General features: G+C 44.8%; 1 protein-coding gene and 2 pseudogenes across 1 annotated transcript; all 3 read right to left on the reverse strand.

Annotated features, from left to right (window-relative positions):
* LOC136485731 (uncharacterized) lies at positions 1 to 1749 on the reverse strand. The gene is made up of 5 exons (XM_066482577.1): positions 1563 to 1749; positions 1191 to 1414; positions 914 to 1075; positions 579 to 814; positions 1 to 488 (listed from the first exon to the last, which is right to left on the reverse strand). The coding sequence occupies exons 1-5, from the start codon at positions 1636 to 1638 to the stop codon at positions 227 to 229; spliced, it is 960 nt and encodes a 319-aa protein (XP_066338674.1). The 5' UTR covers positions 1639 to 1749; the 3' UTR covers positions 1 to 226.
* Positions 1750 to 5269: 3520 nt separating this feature from the next.
* On the reverse strand, positions 5270 to 6424 carry LOC136485741 (protein RMD5 homolog; annotated as a pseudogene).
* On the reverse strand, positions 6297 to 13226 carry LOC136485749 (protein HEAT INTOLERANT 4-like; annotated as a pseudogene).
* Positions 13227 to 19619: the final 6393 nt, after the last annotated feature.

Consider the following 19619-nt stretch of genomic DNA (forward strand, 5'->3'; position numbering starts at 1 on the left):
TGGGAGGCCAAGCAGTTCACACTTCATTCTTTCTATCAGTTCACTGCACAGGCGAAGCACCAATGTCCGTCAAGCAAATTGCTCCAACATCATCGACATCGAGTTGAGATACAGGATCCCCAATTCAGTTAAACAAGACGCATAAAGAAAATTCAGACCAAGCCAGTGGGCCAAGCATCCGATGGCAACAGACACGCAATTATTGCCGCAACTGCTAGTAAAATTCTCACGATGCGACGGGGTGGCCCTTGGCCTTGAGGAAGTCGAGGAGGAGCTCGTTGACCTGCTCCGGGAGCTGCTCCTGCACGAAGTGGCTCCCCTCCGGGATGTAGGTGATCTTGAGGTCCGGCATGAAGTTGTCCATGACGCCGCTGCGCAGGGCGGTCTCGAACCCCGGGAACTTGAAGCAGTAGTCTTTCTCCCCCATCACCATGAGCACCGGGGCCTGGAACTTGGCGTCCAGTCGGTTCGGCATCTTGTGTATAGACCTGCCCATTCCGCGAAAGCAAGCGGTAAACCTGGCAAATGGCAGTATGGCACCATGGAGTTTCTCGTAGCAGGATGACAGCTGCTCTCACCTGTATGGCATCTGGAGCGGGTAGCGGAAGCCGGACTTCTCGTAGAGCTTGGCGTAGACGTCCAGGTCCTCCTCGGTGAACCACTCCGGGAGGGGAGTGGACAGGTCGGCCAGGTCCATGATCTCCTGCCCTTCCTTGGCAATCGGGATCTCGGCGCCGGAGAAGAGCACGTAGACGGTGCGCACCACGCGCCTCACGTCGTACCGCCCGAAGTCGGCCTCCGCCCTGCCAGGCTCCTGCAGGAAAAAAAAAAGGAACGAACTGGTGGTGATCAGAAATTGGAGAACCAGAGCAGCAGCTACTCCAATCATCAGAGATTCAGAGGTGGCACGTACACCCCAGCGCAGGACGTAGAAGCCCTCGGGCATGGTGTCGAAGGAGAAGGGAACGGGGCTGAAGGGGATGCCGAGGCACACCACGCCGCAGGTGCGGTCCGGGTGCTGCAGCGCGAACTCGTACGCCGGCATGGCGCCTAAGTCCTTGCCCACCAAGAACGCCTGCGGGCACGTACGTTCGAGTGGACGATGACGCATCGATCGATCAGTATCTCTACGTAGCCCGTACGGTACGGTCACTGCAATGATCTGATCTCTCATCCGATCCATTTCTTACCTTTGGGATGGAGAGCGCGTCGAGGATGGAGAGCGCGTCCGCGACGAGGTCGTCCCAGGACCAGGAGTCCTCCTCGTTCTCCGGCGGCTGGTCGGACAGCCCGTACCCGCGGCAGTCCGGCGCGATGGCGCGGTACCCCGCCGCGGCCACGGCCAGCATCTGGTGGCGCCACGAGTACCATATCTCCGGGAAGCCGTGCAGGAACACCACCGTCCCCAGTTCACCTGCCACAAATTAAACGAGCCAAGAATGACGACGCGAGCATGAGAGAGCAGTCCAGCGACCACCGGCCACTCGCTCGCTGCGTTGGCACCGAATGGAACACGGATTTGCAGCCAACGACCACGCAGCAGAGGACTCGATCGATCTCACCTTTGCCGACCTGAGCGACGTGGAGGTTGATCCCGCGGGCGGGGATCTGGGTGTGCTCGATCTCCTGGTGCGCCATTGATGCTTCGCCTCTGCTTGCTCCTCGAGACCGGACAGAGGGCGAGATGCTTCAGCTTATAGGAAGGAAAGGACACCAGCTGGTCAGGCCCCAGCTGCTATGCGCATCAATGGCTGGTGACTTGCACACATGTATCTTGTATCTTGTCTGGTCTGCGCCTCCCTCTGTCCGGGCTTGTCCTGAGACAGACAGACAGATGCTGGTGACTTGCACATTTGGCGGCCAGCCCCTCGTGCTGATTAATGTTTTTTTTTTTGTTTCGGAATCACATGTTGGTAAGAAATTTCTGTCACCTGATTCTCGACTCCACTCTCCACATGCGAAGACTTTTTTTTTCATGAAGAATTCTCTTCCGACCCCTCGCTTGCTGACCATTTTGTTTCAGAATCACATGGGAAGAATCACGCAGTGACCATTTTGTTTCAGAATCACATGTTCTCATTCTCATCTTATCCAACGGATCTATCGGCAGAGGCAGATCATGAAACCCTTAGCTGCTCTGCTGCTGAGCATGAGAGCATACAACCCTGCACATGGAAACACTTTAACCATGATACAAAGAAACTACGATAAATCTACGTCGAATTTTCTACATCTCACCTCTGAGGCCTATTGCTACCGTTTGCTGAATTTGTTCATAAGTACTCCGGTCACGTCCTCCCTAGAGAACTCCTTGCGTCATCTTATCTCACAAGCGACTCCAGAGTCTAGTTAAATTAAATAGCAAGCGACAGAAGACGGGAGATCCATACCAAATGCACTTAAAAAAAACACACACACTACTAGAGCAAAGATTTTCAGAGACAGGCAACACACATATCAATGGTAGGATGACCGCCTTTGTTAACGGCAAGCCTAGCGATCGGACGTCCGGTCCTAGGTCTGTGTCCGGGCGTGGCTCCCATTCAATGCAACATCTGCGCCCCCTCACGTAGGTTGCACCAGCGTAACAGGAGAGCGCCCGCCCGCCGCGCCCACGCCACCACGCACATGCGCCCTTGCTCCAAATTGCGACGTACACAGCCCCCTCCGCCCAACGCCCATCCCGCTCTGGAGGCAGCGTCCGTACGTACGGAGCTCCCTCACTTGCACCCGATGCACGTTGTCCCTTGTCCGGCGCCCATCACCCATCCTCGTTCGTATGGATGCCATGTCGGCTCCGGGAGAGACGATGCAACAGAAGGTGGGAGGAGGAGAGATGCAACATCATATCTACTTTTGAAACATCCAAATACAACGGTTTTAACATACGTCTGAAGACAGTTGAAACACTTTAAACATGCTTTGAAACACTTGAAAAAACACCTGTAACACACTTGAAAACCATTGCAACACAAATGCAACATCCAAATAAAAACACATGCAACATATGTGTGAAACATATGCAACATCCAGATAAACACAATTGCAACATGCGCCCGAAAAACACAGATGAAACTTACCTCTGAAAACATCTGGAACACTCGAAACATACTATTGCAACACGCACCCGAAAAACACAGATGAAACATACCTCTGAAAACATCTGGAACACTCGAAACATACTATTGCAATATGCCTCTGAAAACAATTGCAACATGTGCAACATCCCCGATCTACTTTTGCAACATCCATATAATTCAACAACACCATACATCGGAAACGTCTGAAACAACTGAAACATACAATTGCAACATAGGAGAGAGAGAGAGAGAGAGAGCCTGGCGCGGGGAGTGCCATGGCCGTCGGACCTGCGGGCATTGGGGGCTCTCGGTGCCTGAGAAGGGTCGTGCGCCCATGCTGGGGCCGCCGCCGAGGTCGCGCGCGTCCCCACACCGGAGTTAAGGCCGGGGGTGGCCGGCCGGAGAAGAGGAAGGAGGTCGCCAGGGGTGGCCGCGTGGATCAAAGCTCGTGCTCGCGCCGGGGATGTCGCCGCATCGGAGCAGGATGAGGGAGGGGGAGGCAGCGGGGGGCGCGGCTCATGCGACGTGCGTGGGGGCGGGGGCGGGGGGCGGGGCTTAGCAAAGGAGCGTTGCGCCGTGGGTGCGGCGGGTGCGGAGATGCCGCGGTGGGGGAAGGGGTGCGGGAGGAATGAGCGGGTGCGGAAATGAGCAGACGGAGACGTCTGTCCGTCCGGACGTCTGGTATGTATCATTATCGCTTTGTTAATGGTCTTAATTCGACATGAGGGGCCAAATCTCTGATAATGTTCAAATTTCGCCATAACTAAAGATGCAATTTCGTTTTCTTCCATGTTATTCCGCATTTGATGAGAGAATTTAAGGGCTGTTTGGTTCGTTGTATATGCCCTGGCCTGGCTCTCGGGATGCAGTTTCCCAGCGTTTGGAAGCCAGGATCGGGTTCTGGGCCTGTCCGTCGGCGTGCAACGAGCCACCCGGAGCCTGGCTCCTGAAAAACGGATTTCAAATCCGTTTTTGCCGGGCCTGGCTGGCACGGGCGCAGCGCGCGTACGCGCCTGAGACGGCGCATGCACGAGGCAGGAAGGAAGCGGGGCAACCAATCGCCATCTGTGTGTAGCCTGGCCGGATGAAACCGATTAACCAATCACGCTCGCATGCATGCGTCGAGCCTGGCTTCCTTCGTGCGAGCCTGGCAGGGAAACGAACCAAACGCCCCCTAATTCTCATTAGGTAGTGCCATGTCAGCGTTTTTAGGACAGGGCAAGGAGAAGCAAGTGCGTATGTGCACTCTCCAATACAGCAAAATGTCGTCTTTGAAACAATGCATTGGAGCTATTTCAACTACTAACTAAATACCTTCTTGCTTATGTGACACTCTTAAAACACATGCATTTAGATAGCGTTTGGTTTGGTGGCAGGTAACGTAAACAGTAATGGAAATAGCTCACGGGGGACCGGCGGGGGATCATTCAGTCTGTTCGCTCGGTTGTAAACGATCGTAAATTTCTAGTCAGAACAATATTTTTTCTCTCATACCAAACCAGCAAGCAGTAATAATCCACGATCATATACAATCGTTTCAGCCCCAGCCGAACAGGCTGATTAATTCCTAAGATCCCGTTCGCTTTTCCAGAAATGACGCCAGAAAGAGTCCCTGGCCGGAATTGCTATTCAATTTATATAAACTTTCAGTTCCCGGAATGATTTCTGTCGTGATCTTGCCTTAACCGAATGAGGCCTTAATCTGTTTGGTTGCATGTGGTAACGGTATTGATCCGAAGATCGGAGGCGCTCGAAGTCTCGGAGCGAGGACGCGGCGGATGTGAATAGGTCGTGTTGATTCCTATTGCGTAAGTACTGATGAATTAGTTTATTCATACCACATCAAACTGGTGCGATGATCCTACTGGTGTAGTATTGTGTGCCACCACCAAATAAAGAATACAGTTTCAATCAATCGGCATAACATGGTACTGTGGTACCAGAAGCGCTCCATGGTCCCACTTTACAACAACTCGCCCACTCGACAACCTGCATGGTTGTAGCACCATGAGATGAGATAGTCCCAAAAAGTCCACTCGTGCACCAGCACTTTCAAATTCCTTGAATCTCCAGAAGAGACTTAAGCAACACACTGGAAGATGCATCTATACAGATTAGAGCAGGGAACAGGAGGGGAAGCATGTACCAACAGGTTTGCAGTTTTGCGCAGCCAGAAAAGATTAGCACATCTAGAGATGCAGCTGCTTGCAATGCGACGCCACAGCCTCCGAGGGGCAGTAGGGACACTTGAAGGACCTCGAGCTGCTTTTCGACAGCTTCATGATGGACTGCTTGGAAACAACATGTCCACAAGGCATCGGCATTGGGGGGTTCTCGTCACTGGACTGCTCCCTGAGCACCGGGCACACAGACAGAGTGGTATTGGAATTCTGGTCCGATGTCTATGGGGACAGGGAGCTGCTTCATAACTTGCCACTCCTGCTTCTTCGCAGCCATGACTTGCGTCAGCTTCAGCACAGTTGGTAGTCCTTGAAAACCAGCTGATACTGCAACACTCAGTGGGCTCTCCCTAGACTGCCCCAGAAGGCTAGAATTGATGGGTGAGCTCCTCAGCTAGCTTGTCCCAATGCGCGGATGACATTAACTCAGAACATGGGGACTGATCCAGCCGCCCAACCCATAGAAGGCAAGCCAATAGCTTCTGGAATTCTTCCTTGTGCACGGCTGCAAAGGGGACCAAGTGAGTCCTAGCATATAAAAGAGCCTCATCTTTGGCCTCACCCCTACTTCCTTTGGACAGTATTTTCAACAAACTGAAGCTGATAAAGCTTGAACTAGCATAGACCCATTCTGCAACAGCTGCTCATGGTTTTTGGCAGCTTAACTGAGGGCAGGCTTGAGGTTTCTCGCTTTCAAGGCTTCAAGCCTGAAATGGCAGCTTCAAGAAAGCTCCACCTAATTCCCCACACTCATGCACAAACATGTCGCCAAGATCAAACAAGCTTTGGCGGTAGAAATGATTTGCTATGATATTGTTTACTGTATGAACCTCAAAATCCACATTTCTGTATGCCTTAAATATATCTGGATTGAAAGACTTCTCAAGGAGCTTGAGATATTTGCTCAGGGCAGCATTGAGCTCCTTTTGGCTGCCTTCAAGTTGGTTTCGTGGTGCCATTTCATTCAGCTTAGCTTTCAGTTCTGCAAGGATGGATGGGTGGTCAACATTTCCAGTAGAGTCTGTATTCATCATCTGCAGCTTCACAATAGCCTGCTCAACTTCATTCACTATTTGATCAAACAGCTTCCAGAGCTTTAACAGAAGATAATGAACGTTTCTCAGCAACTCGATCAAATCCTTCTCTGAGGCTGTCGATCTCCATTAGCAGCTACCTGGATATGACCAAAAACATCATGTAACCAATTATTTCAATGAGAAAATCACTATCAAGAACATTAGAAAGATGCATCACATGAAATCAAACTGCTAATAGATCACTATACTTTTGAAATAAAAAATCATAGCATAGGTTCAAGTGTTCAACCTTTAAGAATTACAGATGATACTTCAAAAGGATCAAAATGCACATGGAGGCCAGCCCAATGCATGACTGACCTCGAGTCTATCTATAAACATGTCAGCAGATAGGATAGCATACAAGTATACGGTCTGCAATTTAGACAGCAGATAAGTTTGCAAATCACATTAACGCAGGAACTAATATGTTTTCATGAAGAATATTTCAGAGCTACTAGAAAGGTAGCAAAGCAATGAATGTGTCCATGAGTGCCTACGTGAATACTCCAATGGTCTTAAGGTTGGCAAGGCAAGAAATGGTAACAAACGCCTACGTGACACCATACACATCATAAGAAACAGCAAAACAGAAGCAGAGGGAGAGGGAGAGGGAGAGGAAGGAGAAGGAAAATGAAAAGGAGAAAAGTGAAATGGCTTGCTTGGGACTGAATGGCTTTGTTGCTGTAGTAGTAAAAAGAAAAGGGGAAGGAGAAGAGGTGGGGCTGGCCCAGACAATACTGTTAGCAACAATCTTGTGCGTGCATGAACGTGTCCAGGTTCAGTCAGTGTCTAGGTTATTTGCTATTAGTGCTACCTAGATTTCAGCTTATAGATAATAATGGGCAGATCATAAAGGCATTGAATGCATTAATTAGGAGATTATTATACCATACTTGAATGTAACATTCAGCTCTGTATGAGAAAACAGAAAAGCTGCAGGCATTCCACCAGCAACAATCCAATGTCTGTTTGTCTTGTGTGAGTGTCCTGGGCATACTCTTGGAGGGCTGTAGCTACGTATCAAATACACCCCTTCACAGTAGATATGATGTAGGCCCCGACCTTCATGCAGCGCTTTTACCTCAATGCGATACAGCGCCACCGCACCACCACTCCCCTCCTCACCCCGGCAGTCAGACCATCACTCATTTTCCTCCCACCCCATTGCCACCGACCCCTTCTTCCTTGATTCCCTCTCACACTTCTCTCTTCTACACCCTTTCACTGCTTTGGCAAAGTATCAGGGACACACCCAGGCTTGTAGGAGAGCCTTATCGCCTAGGGAACACCACCTTTAAGAATAGTGATAAACACCAAACGATTCCTAAGATGGCCAAATAAACAGGTTGTAACAGAAATAAATTCCAAATAAATAACCGATTAGTTAGCAGTACTTAATAGCACAGGACTAGAGATTCACTGAACAATTAGCAGGCCATTGCATGTATAACCTTCTAAAACAGAATCATTACTGAACTTCCAAAACAGAAAACTCCTAGTAATTTTAGCGCGACTTACTTTTTCCATGACTACCAATACTTCAAAAGCTTAACTTAGGGCATGGAAAAAAGAAAGATTTTAAAAACTCACATCAGATAATGGGCATTCCTGTAGTATCTGTTGATGTACCTAGCCTGCAGAAAACATTAGGTACAAAGTTAAATCTATTCAGTTATGCTTTAACTGAGGAATGCTTAACAGCAGCACTGCATACCTTTACATTGTTTACATCAGGCGTGTCTGGGGTTTTCACAGGATAAAATTGTAAAATTTGATATTCTCGAATGCCTCTTTCATCTTAGGATCCATGTCATCAATAGCTTTCTTCCTGGCTTCTTTAGCCTACATAAGTTTGTGGAAACATTAAATACTAATGCAACAAATCACTTGTGAATAAAATAAATAGTTCCCATGATTGCGAACCTGTTTCAGCTCTCTCTTCCTTTCTCTAACCTTCTCCTTCAGGAACTCCTACCAAATAAATGTGGCAGCAAAATGTAAGTTTAAGACTAAAATGTAACCAATTCCTGAAGATTAGCTTAGCCACAGATTAAATACAAAATAAATGCAGTACCTTGAAATTTTCTTTCTCACCCTCTGGCATACCTTCTTGAACTTTCTGATCTGCAAAATCCTGCATTGCAAGACAAAAATCAACCCAGATGCACTTTCATGGGTAGCAACTCTAGCATACTGAGCTTCAAAACACATTTCAACACAAACCTCGTAATCATCCATTTCCCAGTCAAACTCGTCTACTATCTGCAGCAAGCAGCACAAAGTAAACAGTGATTCATGACAACAATCTACAGCTATATGAAAACAAATAGGAATCTTACCGGGGGTTCTAGAGGATATAAGAAATTGATAACTGTGTCATCTTCATCTTCAAGAGGTTGCAGTGGCATATAATCTGCAGAGATGATAGACAAGGTTCATACATAGATGACAAGACTACTAAAAAAATCATAAAACCAGATAATAGCATAAATATTCAACTGACTTATTGACTTATAATTAATTAGTAGAATAGTTCGAGGATGTCCGAATCAATGTTATCAAGTCGTCCGACTAACCGCAATTAGTCAAGCTGATCGGTGCCATGGCGACTGGAATCGATTAGACGATTTGATAACAGTGGTGTGAATATACCAGGGCACAGGTAGGGTTGTATAAGGGTTCAGTGGGAATGTTAGGTTATTTCAAATGATTGTCTGTGCCACCTAGACGGTTCCTAAGCACCACCGTCCCAGCTAGCTTATGATTTATGCCTAGGTTTAGGTGGTCATTACGCGCTATGTGCCACCTCAACGTTTGCCTAGGGATTTTTATAACAAAACATGCTTGGACACTAGACAACATGACTACAAAACGAGTACAGCACTCATGTTACAAAAGTTAATTTCAAGCCATAAACAGCACAACAATCAGCCAACTAAGTAGAGACTACAGAGTTCAGAAGACACTATGTTTCTTCGTGGCCATGTTATTCAACCGCCATTCCAATGAATTAACTGACATAGTTGCCATTTAACTAAGATATAGTTGCAGCATCATAGAATATTATGCACAAAGTCAATTAAGCTTACAAGGCATGCAGTAGTCAAACTTCTTGACTCTCTCAATTTTGAGATGCTTCAGTGCAGACCTACAAAAGGTATAAACCAAAGATTTTGTAACTTGAACCAGTGCTAACAAGAGTCCTTGAAAAAGAAAGGAAATATAACACAACAATGGATGAGCACAAATATGCCGTGTAAACAAATAAACAACAGAAAAAATATAAATCCTAAAGCATGAAATTCCAGAACCATAAATTCGTATTACTAACCTTCGCTGCGTGCATCCGAGAGTGAATATTTTTGTTTTCAAACTGTCAATCCTGCTAAGCCTACAGACAAAGCAAAGCCAAAGTTAGAAAAATAAGTTGCAATGACTTAGGAGAAAAGGTACACATATATATAATGAAAACAACAAGCAGCAAATATCGTTCAAAATGACAATACAGAAGTACCGGTCCTCAAGGGGAACATAAGGCACCCATGCCATCTTCATAGCCTTCATTGGCACTATTTCCTCATTTTCCCTTTGGACAGAGTTTATCCCAATTTTATCTGAAGGAGGGAAGGGACAGTCTACCTGCAAAATTGAGTTCAAGTGTTAATATGAGTCCCGCCACCCAGAGCAACAACAACACCAACAACAACAAAGCCTTTAAGTCCCAAACAAGTTGGGGTAGGCTAGAGTTGAAACCCAACAGAAGCAATCAAGGTTCAGGCACGTGAATAGCTGTCTTCCAAGCACTCCTATCTAAGGCTAAGTCTTTGGGTATATTCCATCCTTTCAAGTCTCCTTTTATTGCCTCTACCCAAGTCAACTTCGGTCTTCCTCTGCCTCTCTTCACGTTACTATCCTGACTTAAGATTCCACTACGCACCGGTGCATCTGGAGGTCTCCGTTGCACATGTCCAAACCATCTCAACCGGTGTTGGACAAGTTTTTCTTCAATTGGCGCTACCCCTAATCTCTCACGTATATCATCGTTCCGAACTCGATCCCTTCTTGTATGACTGCAAATCCAACGCAACATACGCATTTCCGCGACACTTAGCTGTTGAATATGTCGTCTTTTCGTATGCCAACATTCTGCACCATACAACATAGCAGGTCTAATCGTCGTCCTATAAAACTTGCCTTTTAGCTTCTGTGGTACCCTTTTGTCACATAGGACACCAGACGCTTGCCGCCACTTCATCCACCCTGCTTTGATTCTATGGCTAACATCTTCATCAATATCCCCGTCCCTTTGTAGCATTGATCCTAAATATTTGACCACCCAGAGATAGATAGCAAAATATTTGGCCCATAAACAAATTGTTTGATCGAGCCACCATAAACTAAAAATATAAAAAACACTTGTCACTTCATTTTAGAGTCAAAACACCAATGAAAAGGAAAAGATCACAGGCCAAAAACCATTATCTGGACAGCACCAATATTATTATATAAAGAACAAAATGATATAAGGTACTCCCTCCATACTCAAAAATAAAGTCGTTTTGGACAGCGACACGGTCTCCAAAGTATTACTTTGACTCCTTGTTTTTATAAAAATATTTATCAAAAAGTGATATATGCATATTTTTATGAAAGTATTTTTCAAGACAACTTAAAAGTTATTCATGATTTATATTCCCAATGTTTGACCCAAGCCTTGTCCAAAACGACTTTATTTTTTAGTACGGAGGGAGTATTAAATTTGCCTACCAAAGTATAGTTACCTTGGTAATATCAATGGACAAGCTAGATTAAGTCTCTTGCCTTTTTTTTACTTTCAAAATGTTTGTCATAATTTTTAATCTTAAAGACTGACATATTTCCAATGCTGTGCAGTTGATAGTACTAAATAAAAATTGCAACCAACACCCACCCACCAGAGATGGTATGCATTGTTTACTGATGCAAAAGTACAGACAGAATTGCTTAATTGTTTAGCTGGCATAGCCATGATCTAGATGAATAGATTTTCATGTCCAGCGGTTGTGTGGTTTACTTCTATGGCTAGCAGCTAGCTGGTATCCCCAGCAAGTGTATGGTGAACCTTATTTGCTTTCAATAAAAGCAGGGTTATCCCAAGAGGGAGATGTTTATCATAAGATGATGTGGAACTACAGGGGCCGTTTTCAATAGCGCATGTTTCCAACAACATGTTTTGGAAGTTGGAACTCAAAATAGTGGAGTAAATATACACACAAGGTAACTGTCGAGCCAAGAGGGTAGACAAGAACTTACAGCAACTACAATTGGGATAAGCACTATCTTTGATTCGCCATTAACATCCAATCGCTGGGCTGCATGACAACAGGAGCCAATTAGTCTTGTATGGAACAATAATCAACAGCCTAAAAAAACTAGTAAACAAATGAAACAGATGGCCTATACTAAAATTCACTTTACGAATCCAGCACATAAATAGTGTTGCACATATAGAATTGTTGAATTTACTAAACAAATAGCTCTTCAAGATAAAATTGAGATTAATTAGCCCAGATAGCACTGGTGTGAGATATTACAAGATTAACAAACATGCATCAAGGATTAATGATAGCAGATTAATTTTAGAAACTAGCTGAAAACGGAGTGCACATACGCTCGGTGCTTCCAAACATATAAACTGTCTTTCCATGAAGCTCTCCCCTTCTTCTAAGGCTTTCTGTTCACCAACAACAACCACATATCATCGTGAAGGGAGAACACTAAACACTCAAAAAGCAAGATGGATTAAAAGGTTAACTTTGGTCACCATACCTCTAAATTTTCGAAGCTCCAGTTGAACTCCTTTACCTTATCAATGTTTTCCCACTGCACATGATATGGCAAGTTACATAAGTTGTTAAGGAAAAGATGAGAGCTATCTCCAAATGTGGATCACTAGCATACACACTAGTGCAAATTAAAGGAGGCAGGGATGGGAGCAAACCTCAGTGCCAACAGGGAAAGCAGATAACCATAGATCCTCCTGAACATAGCAAAAAATCATTAGTCAAAATGCGCGTAACGTAAATAGCGAAGTCGTCATACAAGGCAGCCAAACACAATCTAAATCGTTATGGTAATTTCCAAAAATAAACCTGTTCGAGCCAACATGCAAGAAAATGCTTCTAAAGCCATCATGTTCTAATTTACCTTAAAAACATTTTTAGTGCTAATCATACATGGTTCTCAGGCCTCATATATCAGCCGCAACACATGGACAGAAGAAAATGTTGACCTATCAAACTGCACACTTGAATCACAAAGCACACAGATTTGAAATTTTTCATCAATAACGAATTCCTAACACCACGGTAGTGCATTGCTATTTCCTACTCAGATGAGGAGAATCCAATAGTAAAACCCAAGTATAATCCTACATAACCATGGAATGCCACATTTGAGGATTACCGGCGGCAGAATGGAGCCATCATCCCCGGTTTTTTCGACCAATCAAAGCACTGCAAATCTTGCCGCTAGAGCAACAATCGAAAGTGAAGCCGCCCGCGAGCTAATCAAGTAATCAGATCAGGACCAAACGACTACTCGGGGTTACCAAAAACCTAAACCGAGCCAGGCTACCCTAGAAAACAAACTCACCAGATTTCTTTTCTCCGGGAAGTAATCCGTCTCGGGCTTGGGCGGCGCCTTGACGCGTTTCCCCCGCCCCCGAGTTGCCGGCTCCGTCGCCTCCGCCTCAGGCTTGCTCGAAGCACCGGCGGCGGCCTCCGGCTCGACCGAATCAGTGGCGGCCGCCTGGGGCGCCGTGCGCTTCTTGCCCCTCGGGCGCGCCATCAGTCTCGGTTGATAGGGTTAGGGTTGCGGCTCGCGTTTGGATTGAGTGTTGTGAGAGGTGGCTTTGGCCTTTGGATGTGCGTTCGGCGGGCTGCAGTAGCCGTTGAATCGAACGAACCCGATGACAGCTGGCGTGGTTTGTCGACAGAGAGTGCGGGATGAGGGAGACACGAGAGAGAAAATGCTTTAGGGCACTGCTAGAGATCCGCGTCGTTTGGCAACGAGATTCAAATTAAGTGCGGATGACACATGGGCCCCACCTGTTACTGATCTCTTCCTGGATGTGCCAGTTGTAGGTAATTATGTTGGTGTTACTCCACAACATTTGCACGCTGATGATTGGACTATGTTGAATAGAATTAATCACTGAATCAATTATTTTATACAATGGTATAAAAGTTAGTGATAAAAATATTTTTTTGAATAATCAAAAATATAAGAGGGAGAAAAATGCAACGAAGGATTGCATAATTATTTTTTTTTCTCATAGTTCACCTACTTTTTTACTTAATAATAGAAAAGCACAATCAATTTAATTAGTAAGCATGTGATGAGGCCGATATGTGGTTACATTTGATTCAAAAATAAATAGATTATTTTATACTTATTTAATCCAAATAAGGTGCACCAATAAATTCATCGATGACATCTTCAAGAAGTATAACCGTTTATAGGTTTGGAAACGGACAACTTTCTCAACATATTCATATACATTATCATAGTTGTTTTCTCTTTCCGTTGCCGATCCAAATGGAGCTGCAATCTCCTGTTTCATTAATAATTGGATATATTGAGAACTCATATAGCACTAACGTACTACAGACTAATATGGTTAGATTAGAGTAGTGACGGTGAAATCCTAGCTTCCATCTAAAACTCTCAAAATTTATGCTGCTGTACCTTAGCAAGGTATGGGGTTGAACATCACAGGAAAATTACATGAATAATTAGTAAGAAATTAAAATATGGCAAAAAATTTGCCGTTATTTGAAAAAAAAAAAGTTGAACGACAATCCTAGTGATCTGGACTGACTTCTTGACAGAGGCGGACCTGTTCGTCAATCTTTAACTTGCTAGTTGCAAGCCGTCCGAGTCGTTGCGCTGCGTGTGGATTCGACTGTGGTTGAACACGCAGCTCCTTGCAGATTAGCCAAGCAAGTGAGTGAGTGACCAAGATGAACAAGGAGCGGATCCCTTCGCGTCAAGTCATCGAGCAGAACAAATCAAATGAACAGGATGCACCAAACGTACATCTAGAGGTGACAATGGATTAGTATCAAAATCCATTGGATAAATCCTATTAAAATCTAGGAAAAAATCCAAGTCCAAACCTATCTTGATGCAAAATGATTAATGCCTAATATAATTCAATTGCTATTAAGTCCAAATCCTGAAATCTATCGAATATAATCCAATAATAATAATAAAACTATCATAACTACCTAACCTCAGAATTTAAAAGCTCACGTTTGTTAGGAGATATGGATGACTCGATGGGTCGTTAGGCGTCCGCCTAGGGGGTGTTTGGATCCGGCTGTTAAAATTTAGGAGGTATGTCGGAAGAATGTTGCATGGGGTATTCGGATACTAATAAAAAAATAAATTACATAACCTGTCAGTACTCGATAAGACGAATTTTTTAAGCCTAATTAATCCATCGTTAGCGCATGTTTATTGTAGCAAAACATTGTCAAATCATAAACTAATTAGGCTCAAAAGATTTGTCTCGTAAATTAGTCGCAAACTATGTAATTAGTTTCGTAATTAGTCTATATTTAATACTCCATGTATGTGTTCAAACATCCGATGGGATAACGACTAAAATTTAGGATGGGCAACCAAACACCCCCTAGGTCTGTTAGGCATGCGCCATCTCTTGTACGCAAAGATAGGAGAATTTGTTTGTTATAGAGTCTATCTATCTATTTACCCTTCTACCCTACCCTATAATACACCAGTTAGAATAAATCTACAGCCACACAACAAATGCATGCTCCATAGTTATAACCTATGCTACATCCACACCTATGAATATACCCAGAAAATATAACACCATCAAAACGGATATACCAGATTATCTCTTAGCCATTCTCTCTTATTACTCATCCAAATCCCACGGCTCATGTCTCCTGTGGACCTCCCACGACGCACGCGTGACTCCCCTCTCCCCCGACGCCTCCTCTCCCACACCCGAGACTCGGGACAAATAACTTTTTACCATTATAACGGACGGCCACTCTCCAGTTCTCACCTTGGCGAATTCCCATATTCTTTCACCAGCGTTGTTCGCTCCGAGATACACTTTTACCACTTTTGCACTCGTGGCGCTCCAGCACAGCTTGCCACGTCGGCCCCGAGCGCGCGAAGGGTGCAAAATAACCTCGCCTGCCCCTGCCCCCCTCGTCTTAGCTATCCGGGCCGGTCTCAGTTGACCCAGCCGACCATTTGCCCTATCCCCTTCATCTCCCCCGCGCTGACAATGAATGGAGCATAGGTAGCAAATGCACAGATCACAAACTCATCAAGTGATAGAAACAAACCTAATAGTTAAGCATTGCATTACATGGCAGGTTTTGTTCTGGCCACTTCACAGCAGTTCCCCATCTATACACAAGGATGTACTGTGGCCACATCCACGACAGGTTTTACATAACAGTTTGCAAAAGAAAAGACCATACAAGCTTGTTTCCCAAAATAAACAGGTTCAGGACAGCATGGGCCAAAATAAGAGACATTTTCAATTCAAGCTTTGTCTCATTTCTTCTTCTCCTTGGTTCCTACAGTCTTCTTTGCTGGAGACTTCTTTGCTAGAGACTTCTTTGCTGGAGTGTTTTTTGTTGGAGTCTTCTTGATCTTGGTAGCTAGTTGCTTCCTCCTAGGTGTCATCTTTCTTTTGCCAGTTGCTTCATCTCCTAGCGGGTTCACAACGTTCACAACTACCAATTCCAGGCAATTGTTCCTGTGTGCATATAAATCATTTAATGTTGCTTCTTTAATATTTTGCAAAATGTACAGTGAAGAATGAAATTGTACCTTGTAGGTGTGTGGGGGCTTCCAGGTGCTTGGTATACAGTCTCTAGGGGTGTAGGTGTGTTAGGGCTTCTAGGTGTTTAGTATACAGTCTCCAAGGGTGCTTCTTTGGCTGCTGCTGCTTCAGCTGCTACTGCTGCCTTATCTACAGCTAGCTGAGCTGCTTTGGCTGCTCTGTCAGCTGCTTCTCTGGCTGCTGCCAGTCTTGTCCTTGGTGAACACTAAACACTTGAGCCCTCATCTGCTTGGTCCTTCTTTGCCTTCTTTGGCCTTCTAGGTTTTGTTGCTGTCTTCTTTGTCCTCTTTCTGGCATGAAACAAAACAGATCAGGGTACACTATATAAGTATTGGTGAGAATGGTAAACAAAATAAGTTTAGAATTAACCTTTTTCTTGTTCTTGTCAGTGAGCATCTCCAGCTACCACTCCTGTGTCCGTACTCTCCACAATCTTTGTATTTTGCCTGTCTAGTTCTTCTACCAGTAGTTTCAAATGGTCCAGGGTACCTTTTCTTCCTCTTCCTACCTGGCTTCTTTTTTTCCTTGATTATTGGTGCATGACATTTGAAACCCTTGTCAACTTCTGGCCATTGGTTTCTATCAGTGATGTGAGGGATAACACCATGGTATGCTGCTTGGAATTTCTCAACAGAATAGTACTGGTCAACAAACAAGCCCATTTGTGGCTGTCTTTGGTTAGTGATGACGGCTAGGGCATGTGGGCATGGCTTCCTAGTGAGCTACCACTCCCTGCAAGTATAGGCATGCTGTTCTAGATAAACAACATACCTCCTAACCTCTTGGTTCTTGTATATTTCTGTAACTTCTGTTTCCTATGGATGGCCCTTCTTTACTTTGAGGTGCCCTAGACCCCTGGAGGCTGCATTCAATTGGTGTATGACAGCAGGCAAGATGCCAGGATTCAAAGCAACTGAGATCCTTCTCTTAGCAAACAAAGTCAGTGTCTTCTCCCTAATAGCATCAACCAAGCAATGTACAGGGAGATCCTTGCATTCTCTGGTCTAGGCATTCCAAGACTCAGCTAAATTGTTGTTGATATAATCACATTTAATCTCTATACTGAACTTGCTCCTAGCCCAAAGTAGGTTATGGTGGTCATTCAGCCACTTGACAATACCTGGGCTAGCATCAACAACCTTGTCAAAATAGAACTTGAATTTGTGTGGAGTGTAAGCCCTTGCTGTTGGCCACATATTCTTGGCATACACCTCTCCAGTATAATACTTCTTTAAATTCTCCATCAAATGCCTGAAACACTCCCTCTTCTCACAATCAGGCCAGACCTAAGCCATTACTGCCTCAAGACCATTACAAGCATCAGTACACATCGCTAAATTTTCCATAGGGCCAATTGCTTTGCTAAGTTGCTGCATAAACCAGATCCAGTTGTCTTTGGTTTCTGACCCAAAAAATCCAAAGGCCAATGGAAACATCCAGTTGTGGCCATCCAATGCTTGAGCAGAGGGCAGCTGGCCATTCCAGAGCCCATTTAAGTGGGTTGAATCTATACTGATGTAAGGCCTACACCCATTTCTAAAATCATCTATGGCAGCCTTGAAACAACAGAAAAATCTAGTAAAATGAACCTTGCCATCAATTTCCTCACTATCAACCTCAACAGTACTACCAGGTGATCTCAATTCCACCTCTGCCTTAAACCTATACAACCAATCAAAGGAATCAGCAAGCTTACCAAAAAGCTTGTCAGCTGCTCTCTTTCTTCTATACACAACAGTCTGGTAGTTGATATCAATGTTGTACTTTTCATCTAGCTCTGCCTTCAGTGCCTTTGGGCCCATGGCTGGCATCCTCATCAAATATGGTAATGCCATTTCTGCCACCCAACCTTGTGATGCCATAGCACCCCTAGGCACCTTGTTCCTAAAGGCACATGTATGCACACCTTCATTTATTTGCACCTGCAAAGAAGCAAACCATTTGAGTATTTGAGTCAGCATTACCTGAAAAGCCATACAAAAATTGCAAAAATATTATATGAGCAATGAAATGCAAAGTACCCTAACACTCCCACCATGCTGGGTTCTAGCTCTAATGATCCAAGGACATCCTAGGGAAGCACAATGTCCCCTAAACCTTTCAGTATCTGAATGAGCAGTAGCAAGTTCAAAATCTTTGACTATTGCATGTTGTCTTACAGCTAGCCTAAAACCATTCATGGATGGAAAATAAACCCCAACAGACAAATATGGATTTTGTCTGTCCCAGTCAAACATTGGCTCTTGATCATCATGGTCATCAACTGGAACTGCTGCCTCTTCCATATCAGCTTGCATCTCAGCTGTTATGGTAGGAATAGGAATAGCTTCCCTAGCTACATCCTTAGCTCTCTCATCTGCTACTGCAAAACCCATAGCCTCATAAACTTTATCCTCATCAGCAGCTTGCTTGGCGTCTCCATCCTCATTATTTTCTTGTAAAATGGTCAACTCAGCCCAATCTACTAGTTGTGCTTGTTCAGGTGGCATAGAAGGAGGAGGACTGCTACAAGTGTCACCAGTGCCTTCAACATTATCATGTACAACACTACATTGTGTATTATTAGGAGCAGCACTGCCTTGATCATTACCAGTAGCACCATTACCAGCAGCATTACTAGGACCACCACTGCCAGCAGAAGTTACACCAGAGACAAATCTAAAATCAGAGCAAGCATTGACATATTGATCATCTTTATTGACAACATCCACTACAAGCACAACTTCCTTTTCATTCCATCTAGCCAGTATAAGCTGCTAAAAATGTTCATCCCTCCTTATTTTCCATTGAGATGGGCTGTCAAGCTCAACCACCCAAACTACCAATGTCTGTGAAGGTCCCCAGATTATCTTCCCATCCATTTCGTCATGAAACTTAGCTAGAGAATAATGCTGAGTCCTATCAAGCCAGATTTGGTGTTCCTGCTCAGCCATTGCCACTAGCCCGTACTCATCCTCAGCAATCCACTTAGAAACCTTTACAACTAATCTAAATGCATTACCAGGCTCAATCCTGGCACAAACACAGATGCAATGTTAGGGACAACCTACTACACAGCATCCGCAGTCCCGTCCCATGAAAGTGAAGAGAAAACGACTAGGAAAATTAGGGTTCTTACCAAACAGGGCAACCACTAGTCGAATGCTAGTCCATTGCGTCTGCCTTCAACACCGACTACATGTACTGTCCAAGAAAGAAAAGCAAGTCCATCATCATTCTCAAAAACCCTAACCCTAACCTAGAATCGTAAATGTGCAAACCCAAAACGGAGAATGAGAGTGTTGGTCTGGACGGGACATACATTTTTCTCCCTTTTCTCAGCTAACGGCTTCGGCGGGATGGAATATGGAATGCGGCGGTGGAGGGCGGCGACAGTGAGGTCCAGAGCAGAGTGCTGGGGAGATGA

This window comes from Miscanthus floridulus, chromosome 1 (assembly GCF_019320115.1).
Source record: "Miscanthus floridulus cultivar M001 chromosome 1, ASM1932011v1, whole genome shotgun sequence".
NCBI classification, from domain to species: domain Eukaryota; kingdom Viridiplantae; phylum Streptophyta; class Magnoliopsida; order Poales; family Poaceae; genus Miscanthus; species Miscanthus floridulus.

Coding starts and splice junctions, on each gene's coding strand:
- LOC136485731 (XM_066482577.1), bottom strand. CDS start 1,638: ATGGCGCACCAGGAGATCGAGCACACCCAGATCCCCGCCCGCGGGATC. Junction 1,076..1,190: donor ACGCGCTCTCCATCCCAAAG/GTAAGAAATGGA, acceptor ACGTGCCCGCAG/GCGTTCTTGGTGGGCAAGGA. Junction 489..578: donor CCGCTCCAGATGCCATACAG/GTGAGAGCAGCT, acceptor CGGAATGGGCAG/GTCTATACACAAGATGCCGA.